Here is a 16,344-nt window from a genome sequence, read left to right on the forward strand (position 1 = left end):
TCGTTTGATGATCTGAATATCATAAAAAACCTTGGTACCTTGAAGCATGTTGGCCTGATTTGATCTTTGCCATAGTAATATAAAAATGCTCTATTGAGCTGGCCCCTATCCTCACCAAACTCTCTACTAAATATTTAAAAACATTTTTTTCTTTTTTAATGCATTGATTTCTTTTCTTCCTTTTTGCTGATTATTTCTTCTTGTTTGTTTCTCATACTTTTCTTGTTCTTCTTTCTTCCTTTTCATGTTTTTTATATTTTTCGTATATTTATTCTTCTTGTTCTTCTTCCTATTTCTCTTCCTTTTTCATACATTTCTTATTCTTCTTTTTGTTGTTGTTCTTATTCTTCTTTTTTTCTTTCTTTATATATTTCTCTGTCTTTCTTTTTATCATATATTTCTTATTCTTCCTCTTCTTCCATATTTCTTCCTTTTCTCACATGTTTCTTTTTCATATATTTCTTATTCTTTTTTTTCACACACATATATATAAATATATATATATATATATATATATAACACTACTTCATTTATTCACATAAAATTAATATACGAAAGTATAGATTTATGCGTAAACTTTAAGTATTTACTTCAAAAGTGCTCAATACATAGGTAGAGCTAGTTAGTAATTTATAAAATATATATGGCGATTAAGCTACACTGAATATTCGGCGTTTCATCCACTCTAGGACTCTTCAGGCTTTCATATATTTCCTCTTTTTTCGTCCTCTTTTTCCTTTTTCCATATATTTCTTCTTTTTTTTTTGTTGTCATATATTTCTTCCTTTTTTCTTATATTTATTCTTCATTTTGCATATATGTCTTTTTCGTTTAATACATCTTCTTCTTCTTTCATATATTTTCTTCCTTTTCGTCCTCTTCTTTCTTTTCTCATGTATTTTATCTTCTTCGTCATTATCATAATTGACTAATCAAAGTCATTATGGTCGTGTAAGTAAACGCATTTCATATGAATCAGCAATTTATGACTTTTCTAGCCTAGCTTGATTCTCTTTTCTTTTCTCTACCCCTCACTCTCCCGCCTTTTCTCAATAGGATAAGATATTCGCAAGAGGGACCAGGTGAAGGTTTCCGCACATCTCTGGTATAAGCAGCGGTATGGATCCGACGGTACTGGTATACTGCATGCCAAACCGTCACCGCCCACAACCAAATCCTCATCCTCACCAGTCAAATAAATGGATGCGAATGAACTGCATGAGAGAAGAGGGAGGAGGTCGAGTAGGGCAACTCCGGAGATCAAGCCTGAAAGCCTTTACATGTCAAAGACAAGATTCCTTTCCTTCAGACAAACAATGTCTTCTTTGTTGACTTAATGGACATAAAAAAAGAACTAGGAAGAAAATAGGAAGAAATTAATGATGAATATGAAAATGTCTTGCAGACTATTTTATTATTGTTAAGAGATTTTCCATTTCCTTCCTCATCTACTTCTTTGTCTGCGAGCATTTGTATCCCCTTGCCTGTCAATCCCACTCTGTCTTTCTGCCACTATGACAAATGAATAATTGTTTACATCTTCGTAAACAGCAACAATCATTCTTAAATTGTCTTAAAGGGACACACTGCTACTCCTTTTTTTTCACATTGTTGCAGAACCCAACACTTAATACCCACTTATAAAGCAATAAATTAACCCTAACCCACTTATAAAGCAATAAATTCCAATCGTTTTCCGTCAAAATTCAAAATGGCGACTATTATAATTGTGTTCCCCAGTTTTGTATTTGCAACCTGAATTTTTTTTTTTTTTTTAACTGGCAGAAATGACATCACTTTTCTTAGAACTCTACACGATTCTTCTTAAAAAAAAAACTTCAAACATAATCTCTTTTTATCCGATCTCTTTAAATGGCTTATTTAACATGTAAAGGCAGTTTTTTTTTTTTAAACATTTGTTTAGCTGTATTTATCCGGCGTTTATCGAGTGGAGAATTTAAAAAAAATAATTCAAAATATAGTCACGCTTTTACAATTTTTAAAAATATAATTTTTAAAGCATTTGTCTCAATTTTTTTCATTTTATTTTTGATTTCACCACATATTTGATTATTAGTAAATAAATAAATGAATAATTCAATGTGTAATTATAAAAGTTACATATAGGCGAGAAACACAGGGACATAGAGACCTTATCTGATATTTTTTATTAATATACTGATTAAAAGCTAACAATGAATAATGGCATTTACAAAGTCTAGTCAATCGTATAAAAAGACTACCAATAGGTTACCTCCCGTTTGTCTATTACGTTAGTAGATTATTTCCCTTGTCTTCTAAATAGTCTCATTTAATTGGGCAAACGCTTCTTTTTGACCAGACCAAGCAGTAGGCATTCATTTAGCGCAACAAAATCAAAAAGCCTTGTCTGTTCCTCTTTTTGAAGTTGCCTTCATACAAACTAAACGCATCTACTGAGCTTTTCTGTAAAGACGTTAAACTGCATATATATATATATATATATATATATATATATATATATACACCACAGGCGTGAAATAAGTAACGCCCCTGACCCACTTCCCATAGCAGTAGAGCAACGAAACTTGGCACAGTTATTAGTCTTTCTCTACATAGGAACCACCCAGAGTTATGCATTTCTCTCATCATTTGATGCAGCTCTGGAAACCGTTTTTGTAGAACACCACAGGTTGATCCTCCAACCACGACATGACTTCAGAAATCAAGGCTGCATCATCTGGGAAACGCTTTCCTTTCAAAAACAACTCCATGGCTGGGGAGAGGTGAAAGTCAGAGGGTGCAAGGTCAGGAGAGAAGGGAGGATGAGGAAGGATTTCATAACCACACGCCTGTGCTTCTGATCTGGCGACATGCGATTTGTGGACTAGAGTGTTGTCCTGCAGGAGGAGGGTACCTTTGCTGATCTTGCCCCGCCTCTTGATTTTGATAGCTTCCCTTAATTTCCTCAAAAGTGAAGCATAATAGTCTCCTGTAATTGTGGTACCCTTTGCCAGGAAACCTGTAATCACTATTCTGTCCTGGTCCTAGAAGAGTGTGAGCATGACCTTGCCAGCGGAGGGCTGCACCCTTGCCCTCTTTGGAGGTGGTGAATCCAAGTGCTTCCACTGCATTGACTGGGCTTTGGTCTCTGGATCATAGTGATGGACCCAGATTTCATCCGGTGTAATCAGTCTTTTGAAAAACTTTGACTCATCTTCTTGGTATATCTCCAAATTAATCCTCGAGCATTCGACTGTTCTCGCTGCTGGAATGGTGTGAGCAACCTGGAAATCCATCTGGCAAACACTTTATGCATATGCAAATGGTCATGAATGATAGTTTCCGCAGACCCTGTACTAATCTTGACATCTTGGGCTATTTGGCAATAGTAATGCGCCGATCTTCCAAAATGGCAGCCTCAACTTGACGGACAGATGCCTCATCAATAGCAGAAGGGGGGGGGGCGACTAGGTGTGGGAGCTGTTTCCACGTACTTTCGGCCATGTTTGAATTCATGATGCCAGCGTTTTACAAGGTCATATGATGGGGCATTATCACCATAAGTTTCTTTCATTTCATCAAAAGTCTTCTGAGGTGTGCGTCCTTTCAAATACAAAATCCGGATCACTGCTCGACATTTAACAGGCTCCATTTCACACCTGACTCAGTTCAAACACCTGTAAAACAGAAACCACAATTAGTTCAGAGCTGTAATTTGCCGCATAACCGGTAGACATATAAATCATTGCACATGCAAAATTTCAGCTAGATCAGACAACTGAAAGTGGGTCAGGGGCATTACTTATTGCACGCCCCTCGTATATATATATATATATATAAAACTACATCCGGCAACGAGGCCCTGGTGAGGGAGCTCCAGGGTTTTGGGGAGAATGTCACTATCCCTTAGTCGTTGCAGTGCTGGGTCACCCTTGGGCAAGGTGTAGTACTCACTATTTAGGGTCACAAAAAATCCAAGCCTGGTCAACAATGCTCTTGGCGGATAAGGAAGGAATCCCAACGGTTTGTGCAGCAAATGAACCAGCACCGCAGTGCCGACGCGGTCAACAAGGATGATGTACAATTCGACTCGGGTCTGCCTCAGCCATCGGATGCGGCTGATTGCATGTGTGTAAACTGTCCTGGCCCATCCTTGCCTCTGTACTTTGCTTTCAGCGGAGAGGGTGCTAGCAGTACTAGGCAAGATGCTTATTCCTACTTTGCCTTGGCTGGGGGAAAGGTGAAAGTCCTGTGGCGATGCAGTGAGAGCGTTTGATGGACTGGAAGCCGTAGCGTCATCTCTGCACTCAGGCAATTGAAGTATGATGGTCCTGCTCTTGCTGAAGAGTGACAGCATTGCAAGGCAGCAGCTCCAGTGACCGGGCAGCTCTATTCAGAGGTGCACTGCCTGTCCCAATCTGGGGAGGGTCCTAGAAAAGATCAAAGCATTGCTGCTTGGGAAGCAAAAAGAGCGCAAATACGGGCGTCACTACCTGGATTTCCTGCCATTAGATGTCACATCTGTGGCCGGGGTTTCAGAGCTCTGATCAGACTCATATCGCACCTTCTCCACGGACACTAACCGACCTCCGTGTCATCGTTGAAATTGACGAACTGCCCAAGAGAGTCAGAGATATATATATAAGCATAAGCCTGATGAATTCTCACGATAATCAAACGCGAAATATTCTGTGTAGCTTAATTGTCATATATATTTTTATAACTTACTACCTAGCTCTACTTATGTATTGACCACTGCTGAAGTAAATACTGAAAATTTATGCATAAAATTATATTTTCATATATTAATTTATGTGATAAAATGAAGTAGTTATATATATATATATATATATATATATATATATATATATATATATATATATATGAGATGGCTGCATATTGTGAAAGAAAAGTGAGTAAGTATTGTGTATTTACACAACCAATATTTACGAAACTAAAGTTAGCAATTACTTATTTTTTCGTTGGTTCTCTTATACATGTCTCTTTGAACTACTTTAACAAAAAATAAATATTGTATTTTTTCAACCAATATCAATGAAAAAAAGTATGAGATACATGGGTAAAAGTATTATTTTATTTAATGACCGGTGGTCTAAACTGACCACCCTTGACAAATCAGAAAAAGTCCCACCGATTTAATGCCTCTCACCACCACTTTGCCTAACAGCTGCTGATGCTACTCCCACCAATTTAACTCCTACCACCTCTACTATTTTTGTCTCTGCTGCTACTCCCACCGATTTAACTCATATCACCACTACTACTTTGCGTTTCTTTGCATTTATTTTGCATTTCCATGCACCAAACATGGATATAAATACCACTAAAACATCCGCTGGGTTATAAGCTTCATTTTGGTACCTAAATTACCTGGGTAGGTTGCCTGTAGGCTTACTTAAACCGCGCCACACACCCACACCCACAGACAGACAGTACAGAAATTTATAATAGAATATATATATATATATATATATATATATATATATATATATATATATATGACTACTTAATTTTATATATATATATAAATGGAAATAGTACTTCAACAAAATAGGGAAATAAAAAGGAACAAACCGAGTTATGTGTTCATCAACGTTTCGTCTTTATTTCAAGACCTCCTCTGGATGAATGAGATTAAGAAAACAAAAACACCAAAACACCAATACAAATATTTGAAAATTTTTCATGTGCAAAGTGTGACGCTGTTCTATTTCAGAAATGAAAAAGACGTTGGAAATTCAGAAAAGGAGGGGGTGGGGCTTGCGTTGTTAAAAAGAGGGAGATTTTTAATAACGTCATATAGTCGTTAATATGTTTTAAAAGAGATGAACGCAGTCAATATTCTTTCTGGAAAAATATGTCTGTTAAAATCCAAATATAGGTGTGTAACTGAAATGAAATGAGTGTGTTTTTGTTATGTAATTTATTAATTGAGATTATATGGATTAATTATTACAGGGGGGGGGGTGATTCTATGGTCTGAGACAGTTAACCTGTGTTTACAATTAAATTATGTTCTTTTAATAAAAGTTTACTTATTAATGGCGCTACATTATAGAAACCTCCACGTTGTTTAATTGTGCTTGAATTTGCGATAAGCGCTGTTCAAGAAGTCCCCGGCACGGTTTATTTGAAATAAATTTAACCATTTTTGCTTGTTTAAAGTCAATGAATGAGAGAATAATGCACTGAGAGAATTGCTATTTCTTATATCTATGTTCATTGGGCCTTTTTTCTAATTTACGCTGGGTTAGGGTTAGGGTTAGGGTTAGGGTTTCACCAACATATCTATATATTAAAGTAGTGCCTTACCTGGTACTGACATTGACGGCTATAGCTCTCCATCTATCTCACTCCCTCGAGGCGTTTATAATTTTATTGTTGTTCATCCCTACCGAGCGAGGTGGTCTGATTCAGAACCCTATTCACGTTGTTTCTTGAATAAAGAGTCTGATGTATTGCCATAGCTTTCTTTGCAGTTGTACAGACACTAGGTTGCAGTTTCTTTCTGCCCGAGCAGTGCACTTACTCAGAAGTATATTCTGCTCAGCATAACGAAATATGAAACCATGGACATAATTATTTCTGTTTGCTTGACATCAGTCGCCTGTTTACCCTGATTGGGGGACTAAGTGGGTACTCGACCATGCCCAAGGGTCTCTCACAGACTAGTGAAGGGAAAGAGGCACCTTACTTTTCCTTTGACAGTATTGCTGTCCCGCTACCCAAATACATATATGTATATAAACACAATTTTATTTATATAAAAGCTCTACACGCGTATTGAGCACTTTTGAAGAAATGTTTGTTTTTAGTTCATGTTAGTATTATAGCTGAACTTTATATATATATATATATATATATATATATATATATATATATATATATATATATATATATATATATATATATATATATATATTTGTTCACTGTTTGTGGGAAAGAGTTCCAGCAAAGTGCTCGATTATAAAGAAAAAAAATGTCAGTACAACAGCTTATTTTTATTTATTTAAAAACGGTACAGAAGGCCAGAAAAACATTTGTACCGTCGGCTTCAATCCCAATACAAGGGGGGGGCAGTTAATGATAAAAATATATTAGGCTCTCATCAGCCATTGTTTTTTTATTTTTTTTATTTTCGAGAGCCTAATATATTTTTACCATTAACTGGTTCCTCTCGTATTGGGATTGAAACCGACGGTACCAATCTTTTTCTGGCCTTCTATACAGTTTATATATACACACATGATCCAAAAAAATGGGCTAAGAGTGAAAGAAGGAAGAAATCGATTTTTCAATATTTTCCACGAATTTTTGTTAATTTTAACTGAAAATTTCTATTTTGCAGATCATTATTATTATAGCATATAATAATGAGTGAAAAAATTAATCCTAAATATGGTAAAACCACATTTTGGTGAAGATATAAAAAACGAATTGCAGGGTTAAGGCAGTCGAAAATAATTTACAAGCAGATTTTTAATATTTTAAGAAAAGAAAATGTGAAAACATCTCTTTCTGCAGGGAAGCGAATTGATTGAAGGTTCGAAGTCGAACGCTTGTGAAAAGGGAAATCTAGATCTGGTCGCCCTAGAGCACCCATTTTGAAGGACGACCACAGGCTTAAATTAACTGTTTTGAAGGATCGAAAAAATCTTATGTTGACCATAGCAAACAATTCAAAACAGGGGCTGGAAATTCTGTTTCTATATATACTATATCTAGACGAATGAAAGAAATGGGATTTTCTTCTAAAAGGTGTGCAAAGAATACATTTTTATCTAAGAAGAACATCAATGATAGAAAGAGATTTTTCTCGTGTTATGGCAAGAAAGATACAGACTGATTCAGGAATGTTTTCTGGTTAGATGAATCAAGATTTTGTCTTGTTAGTGATGCTCCCGAACTGTACAATCGAAGAACTGAAGAAAGATTTTCGCCAAGTTGCATAAAAACGACAGTTAAACACGGGAATGGAGGGATAATGGTATGGGAAACTTTTACTGCAGCAGGAGTTGGGGAAATTATTAAATGTGAGAAGTCAATCAATGCAAAGGAATACATTCGAATATTTGAAACAGGACGGTTACTAAGTATCCAGAAACTAGGAATATCCCAGAACATTATTTTTCAACATGATAATGCCCCTGCACACACTGCTAAAGTCACAAGAAAATGGTTTTCTGATAATTCACTTAATGTGATATTTTGGCCAGGTCAAAGTCCCGATTTAAACCCAATCTAGAATATGTGGTCCATAAAACTCGTGCATTGGCTGGAAGAACTTTTTCGAATAATGACAAACTGTGGGAAGCTGTGCAAAGCGAATGGAATAGCATCTCCTCTTCACAGTGTTCCACTTTGGTTGAGAACATGTCTACAAAGGATTGATCTTTTAAAGAAATCAAAAGGGAATGCGATTCCGTACTAAGGATTTATAAAGTAAATGTTTTGTTCTGTGTTATTAGTCTCGTTTAAGTTTCTTTGTTCAATTGTTCTTTGTTCAATATAGATGTTAGTACAATAAAATGCATAAAATTTGTTTGGCCCATTTTTTTTTTCTTCACGAGTGTGTGTGTAATATATATATATATATATATATATATATATATATATATATATATATATATATATATATATATATATATATATAACTACTTCATTTACTCACATAAACCTAATATACAAAAGTATAGATTTATGCGTAAACTTTAAGTATTTACTTCAAAAGTGCTCAATACGTAGGTAGAGCTAGTTAGTAATTTATAAAATATATATGGCGATTAAGCTACACTGCGTTTCATCCACTATAGGATTCGTCAGGCGCAGAATATTCAGTGTAGCTTAATCGCCGTATATATTTTATAAATTACTATATATATATATATATATATATATATATATATATATATATATATATATATATATTCTTTTTTTCACAGATTCTTCTAATATATGACAATCTATTATATTCAATGTCTTTTGAATTTTAACGTACACAAACAAAGCGTTGCACGTTGGAGTATTCCACCTCATTCTCTCGTTTCCCCTGTGTATCCAATATTAATCCTTGTGCAAATATTTAAAATCGTTAGCATTTGACTCCAGCAAATTGAAATCATTTCAGTATTTGTGAACCACGCTAGCCAAAGTCGTGTAATCTGCATCGCCTTTCTTCACGAGGCTTTTCTGTTTCCATTTTCTTCTAATATTCCATTTGGTCTTTCTGATGTTCACCGTATTCGTCTGTTCTTGGGACTTGTCTTCTAGTCGAAGCTTTTCTGCTTCCATTTTAGGACTAAACAATTTTGACAGTAATTGTATTGCGTCAGCAAATGTAAGCCCGCTGTTTATTTTATTTATTTATTTATTGTAGCAATATATAATTGACGAATCCAGTATATTTAATTATATCCAATTTTCTTAACAGAAAAAAACTTTAAAATCGGTCTAATTCGCACAATCCGTGTTATAAATGTTCTCATATCGTCTTATAATACAAAGCAGACGTAATTTTGTTTTCGGTATTAATAATATTCCAGATAGTGTTTTATGAAAATGCACTTTGAACTTTACCATTTTGACCCCATTTGATAGTTCGTATTGGTCCCCCGACAAAAGGAAGGTGGACCTGTAAATTCACTCTTGTCCGTTCATCTGTCCGCACTTTTCTCAATAACTACGCCTTGGAATTTTTTGAAATTTTGCACAAACATTAAACATGATATGAGTAAAAAAGTAACAGAACGGATTTTTCGGGAAAATTCCGGTTGCACCCCCCCCCCCAGGGGTGCCTTTCGGGTTAAAATGGCTAAAATCGACACTTTTGTGCTTATTAACAAAATTGATGCCTGGGATGTTTCATAAAACTTTCTGAAATGTTGTAACTAACTGATTTCTATATAATTTTGTTTTTCTATACTTTTGAGATAACTGTTGGGTGTGCCCCAGGGGCTCTTTTAGGGCTAATAAAAAACACTCCATTTTGGGGACTATTTTACCATATTTGTCCAAAATTTTCTGTGTATATGCATTTAGCAGTTTTGCATTGTGCTGAACTCAAAATTGAATATGTTAAGGTCCTGGGTACTTTTGGGGCTAAATGGGGAGGAAATGCTGAACTTAGTCATTTTTTATGCCTCGTTCACTGTGCACTCATGGAGGACCATGCATGCTTCACTTGTTGTTTTTTTTGTTTTATTTTGTTTCTGTTGAGCATAAAAAACATTTCCTCGTGTGGAGGAGGAGGTGCGCTCGGCTTTGCCCCGTCGTAAAATATGCTTAAATATATTTTAATTTGTCCAGATTTCGTATATATTATATAACATATAGAGTCGTAATTTCAAAAATGAAATATAACTATTTGGGTGCCATAAGGTGGAATCGAAATTGAAAGCAAAATTGTAGCATTCAAAGCTGGTGACGTTACCACTATACCAACGTGACACGCATATGAACTGATTAAAAATAAACGAAGATGAATGTACAAAATGCATAGCCAGTTTTTTTTCAATTTGGACCCATTTTTGATCCCTTAAAAATATTTTAACCGGCTAAACACCCACAAAAGAACGGCCTATAAAAATCCAATCATTTGAGGCTCCTAGCGCCGCTCTGGAATCTTTCTGTAATACTCTAGAACTAGAAGTTTTCTGTCGAATCTTGGAATCTTTCTGTCGAATCAAACCTTTCTGTTGAACTCTGCAATCTTTCTGTTGAATCCTGGAATCTTTTTGGTAATACTCTGGAATCTTTCGATAATACTCTAGAAGTTTTCTGTCAAACTCGACAATCTTTCTGTTAAGCTCCGGAATCTGTCTGTCAAACTCAGGAATTTTTCTGTCAAACTCGGGAATCTTTCTGTGGAAATCTGGAATCTTTCTTTTGAACGCTGTAATTTTTCTGTTGAATCCTGGAATCTTTCTGTAATACTCTGGAATCTGTCTGCAATACTCTAGAAGTTTTCTGTCAAACTTGGGAATCTTTCGATTGAATTTGGAAATTCTTTATTTAATTCAAATTATCAATCCGGAACTCAAAAATTCAGAAACAAAAATAAGTTTGTGATTAAATTTTATAAATAAAGCATTTACTTATTTAATTAAACAAATTGTTTATTTTTATTCAAAATGTAAAAGGTGGAAAGGGGAACAAAGAATAGAATACATTTATAAACTGAATATTCATCTTTGTCTTCTAGAATAGTGTTTATTAGTATGGAAATATGCACACATGTATAAATAATAAAAATGACTTTATTTGTCTGAGGAACGGTCTTTATCAAACACCCTGTCGTTTTTTTTTCTAAGAGGTCAAAATTGAAAAAAGAAAAAAATCGATTTAAAAGTACTCTCCTACGCATGCGCAAATATACATTTATATCTTTTACAACATTATTTCTAGACATAATACATATATTTACTTTCTGGTATTCCCAAATGCTCACCCATCTGTCGAACTCGGGAATCGGGAAGGTAAAAAATAACATGATATCGTCGGTTTCAAATCAATGAAAGTTTCAATGGTATCATATATGGGGGGGGGGTACAGCATATCAACCCTTTTGGGGTTATTTAATGCCGAATCCAATTATTTTCGAAGATCTTATTCATTAATTTTATTTATTGCGGACTATTATCCTCATCTTTTATTAGTTGTTTCATGACGTTTCGGCCAACTGTTCCTCTGGCCTTCGTCAGGTGGTAACCGCGACGGATAGGAAATCCGAATCTCCTGACTGCATTCACTGCAATTACTGCCTTCCATAGTTGTCGTCTCACCATGTTTTTGGCCAAGTAAGCCTCTGGCCGGCTTTGGGTAGGATTCAAACAGCTATCTTCAGACAATTCTCACCTGGAACCATAGAGATTCGACGTCTCCATCAACTGCGCCATGGGCCCCGTCTGAAGATAGCGGTTTCAATCCTACCCAAAAGCCGGCCAGAGACTTACTTGGACAAAAATGTGGTGAGACGACGACAACTATGGAAGACAGTAATTGCAGTGAATGCAGTCAGGAGATTCAGAGTTCCTATCCATCACGGTTACCACCTGACGAAGGCCAGAGGAATAGTTGGCCGAAACGTCGTGAAATAACTAGTAAAAGATGAAAATAATTGTCCACAATAAAAAAATTAATAAATAATGCTCATCTCAATAATGAATCAAATAAATAAATAATAAATAGAATTCATGTCGAATCCAGTTATTTTGTAGAAGGTTTTTATTCTTCAAGCTCTTTGTATCTTCAATCGTTAGTTTGTAGTGTTTGATTTAGTTTGGTTGTTTTATAGTGGATTTTATCGTTTTTGTTCCCTGCCCTGCAGAACATTAATGAGTTTTGCAATGGGAGAGGGAAAAAGGTTATAGTATTAAAATTTTAAGTTAGGAAACCAGTCAGGAAGTGTGGGGGTGGGATAGAAAGAGAAAGGGGAAATGGGAAGAAGGAACTGCAGACACTTGTGCCTCCACGACGTAGACACCCTCAACAAACCCGACGGGCAGCTAAATCCCACTCCCACACAGTAGAGATCCCTAGATTTAAAAGATCTTTCTACTCCAGTAGTTTCTTCCCCAGAACCGCTAGACTCTGGAATTCCATTCCAGGTGCCTGCTTCCCTAACTGTACTGACATGCAAAAGTTCAAGTGTAACGTGAACCGACATCTTGCTGTCTAAATCCCAACATAGTGCCCCAGTAGTTGTTGCCCCTGATAGTAGCCCCCTACACCAAAGTGATAATGTGCCTTGTTTGGGGTGAAAATGTAAAAAAAAAAAAAAAGGAGGAAAAGGTGTGTCGCTGTTTTTGTTTTTGGTTTTGCAGAACATAATTAAGTTTTACAAAAGGAAGTAGAAAAACAAAAAGCATCAATGTTAGATGCATTTCGTCTCCGGAAGCCAATATCTTCAGACAGCCTGATCTAGTAGCGTCAGTACTTTTTTTTATTTTTTTTTTATAATTATGTATTATTTGGGTTATTTGAACTACTGTTCTTATCTTGAGTTTTATTCTCACAGTGTTTCGTCTGATGTAACCTCCAACCTTCTTCGTGTGTATCTTTTTTTTTTTTTTTACAAGGGAGTTACCGCATATCAAGTCTTGAAAGCCATTCAAGAATAAAGCTTAATAAATGTAAGGTAATCGTTAGTAATCGTTAATGGTGTAGATTTGTTAGAATTTGGATTATTTAAGGTGATGGCTCAACAAGAACTTGTTTTCATTGAACTTGAAGGCTATCCTATTGTAATCAGCTGGGAAACAGGTCATGGAAAAGTGTTTCACATGCGAGCAGTTTTAGGGAAGAAACTTTGTTCATGAAATCTGTGTTTAAATTTGGACACATATAGAGAGTAGGAAAAATTGTTGATGGTGGTTGTAGCTAGATGAGTGTTTTTCGTAAAACTTTGGCAAGGGGAGCATAGACTGGAGCTCAGGCGAGCACTTGTCATGAAAATGACGATAGAGCAGAGACAGGCTCGTAACGTGTCTTCGATGGAAAAGAAGTTGCAGGAATAAAAAAAAAAGGCACCACATACAAGGTTGGGAAGCCAGCTTTGAACTCTATCAAGGCAAGATAGGGCACACCGGGCGGCTCTTGCCCAGATATGACAACAGTACTTCATTTTAGGGGTATTTGGTTTGTAGAACAGAAAAGTTTATGAATTCAACAAGATATGCCTGGAGAAGATCGTATGTTACATCAGCCGAAATATTGTGCGAATAACACTAGTTTGAATCATCCAGATAATGCAGTCAAAGAGCATCATTATATTATGGACCTATCCTAAGACGAGTATCATTGTTAATACAGTGGAACTCCCGGGATACGGTGGTCCTAGGATGCGTTTTTTCAGGTTACAATGTGAAATACAATGTTTTTTTTTCCCCGGCCCCTGGTTAAGGTATTTGCTCCGCCTTATGGTATTATTTATAATGTTATTTGATTATATACATGTGTATTATATACTGTACTGTATTTTGTTGCTAATTTTTAATGCCGTATCCCGGGGTTCTACTGTACATACAAAGGAGATCTAAGAACGCCATAGAAAATAAGTATATTGCTAGTGGTTCGATTGATTTACTTACCAACAATTTGTTTTGATCTTCCCGCATCCCCATCGCTCCAGCCATCATCCGTGTCGGAAGAAACAACATCATTCTGACTGGCACAGATCATCGACAAACGTTGTTCTCTTTCATCTCCATCTATTTCCTGGAAAAGATTTGCAGAAAGCAAATAAAATCAAAGAATATTTCCAATTAAATGATTTTCACATCATCATAAACTTGAACAAACATTAAAGATGAAAAATCGTTGTCTATCCGCTTTTCATGTTTCCCCATTTAATGTAGACTTAAAACCAATGCCAATTATAAATCCTCTGAGTCCGAGTTGTGTTTTTCTTATGTATTGCAACCAAAACAAATTCGAACTAACATGATCCTTTGATCGATTTTCAATCAAAACACTCAACTTTGACTTAACGATCAATTGTGAGAAAAGGAGATCATGTTGAATATCAGGTATGGGGTACCAGACATAACACCTGGCTTGAAACATAACATCCAGCTGATTGATGCATAGACATCCACCTGGCCGGAAGTAGAAACATTCGGCAATTTGATTCGAAGACACCTACACCTGTGGAGTACGAAAAATACATCTGTTACTTAAATAAACGACACATGTTTGAAAGACATGTCCTATAGGAGGCGTGGTTACATTAGAAAGGTACGATGATTCATGGATTTCTAACTATTGTATTTAAATCTTTTCAGATATTGTCCATTGTCAACAGACAACCTTTGTGGAACAAATGGAATTCATTCTTATTTGTGAATAAGATCTTTTAAAATTTGTCATTCGAATTTTTTATATGTGTGGAAGGTCATGAGAATGGGCCATGCAGGCTTTGTCATTTATTCTGTTATTTAAAAAAATGTTTTTTAATCCAATTTATTTACATTAAACTGTTATGTGTTTATTTATTATTATTTTTTTTTTTTTGCTTTATTGCGTTTTGCGTAAACTGTCATGTTACCGTTAATAAGAATAACGTTTAACCTGTTAAAATAAGATTAAAAATAATTTGAAAAATTAAAATAACGTTTAGCCTGTTAAAATAAAATTAAAAATAATTTTAAAAATTAAAATAACGTTTAGCCTGTTAAAATAAAATTAAAAATAATTTTAAAATTAAAATAACGTTTAGCCTGTTAAAATAAAATTTAAAATAATTCTAAAAATTAAAATAACGTTTAGCCTGTAAAAATAGGATTAAAAATAATTTTAAAAATTAAAATAACGTTTGACCTGTTAAAATAAGATTAAAAATAATTTTAAAAATTAAAATGACGTTAAAATAAGATTAAATTAGAATGAGTCACATTTGTTCCACAACAATTAAAAAAAATCTGACATTAAGAAAAATTGTTATTTATTTTCGCCAATTTATTTACACTAAACTATTAGAAACGTTTGTTATGCTTGCTTTTTTTACGTACCCTGTTAGGTTAGTGTTAGTAAGTATACAAATTTAGTCTGTTTTGAACCCTTATTGAATAACGTTTATTTTCTGCTGAACAAGATCTGGAAAACATTTAAATACAATAGTTAGAAATCCGTTAATCATTGTATTATTCCATTATAGTTGCTTTATTTTCTTGACAGCACTATAAGTTACATCTATAATATAAATCTCACCTGTCTGTTTAAATGTATGTATTTTTGTATGTATGTATGTATGTATGTATGTTTGCCTAAAACTTTCAACAGGCGTGACGGATTACGAGATCGGCATCGTTTTGAAGCTTGACTCTTCGGACGACAAATATCGAAAAATTGGCTAAAAATATTAATTTCTTCACCCCTAACTGGGAACTTTTCTCTAGGGAGGGGTTGCCTTTTTCGCCGATATTTTCGAAAGTCATCCCCTCTTTTCGAGTGACTAGCCTTAATTTAAACCTTCGTCACTTCTGGTTTGGCGATGGACGCAACGGCAAAGACGTCACGTTTTTCTTTTTATGTTCTTTTCCTCCTTCGCTGTACGGGCTCGAGCCTGCCTGCTTACTACCACTTTTTTTTTTTTTTTTGCTCAACGCACACCTCCAAAACCCTGGGCAACGCCGGAAACCAAGGCTAGTATTACATAAACCTCAAAGAAATAACATAAAAAAAGAAATCTAAATCCAATCAGCTTAGTAGCAAAGATACAGGCCTTGCTATCCTTTTCCATACATGTCGATAAAGACATAATTCTCCTCTTTAACGTTGAATAGAATTTTTCAATTTTTTCTTATTCAAACCTTATGTGAAAAACCCAGCTTTTAGTAGTATTTT

The 16,344-nt window shown here is 35.0% G+C and overlaps 1 protein-coding gene across 1 annotated transcript in view; it reads right to left on the bottom strand.

The window, feature by feature from the left end:
• Positions 1-16,344, bottom strand: part of LOC145242665 (protocadherin gamma-A4-like) — a 423,021-nt gene that overhangs the window by 23,409 nt on the left and 383,268 nt on the right. The window contains exon 4 of the mRNA XM_080105795.1: positions 14,091-14,217. Within this exon, the coding sequence (XP_079961921.1) occupies positions 14,091-14,217 (127 nt within the window). The remainder of the gene's footprint in view (positions 1-14,090; positions 14,218-16,344) is intronic.

This window comes from Euprymna scolopes, chromosome 21, assembly GCF_053919585.1.
Source record: "Euprymna scolopes isolate OS-2025 chromosome 21, ASM5391958v1, whole genome shotgun sequence".
NCBI classification, from domain to species: domain Eukaryota; kingdom Metazoa; phylum Mollusca; class Cephalopoda; order Sepiida; family Sepiolidae; genus Euprymna; species Euprymna scolopes.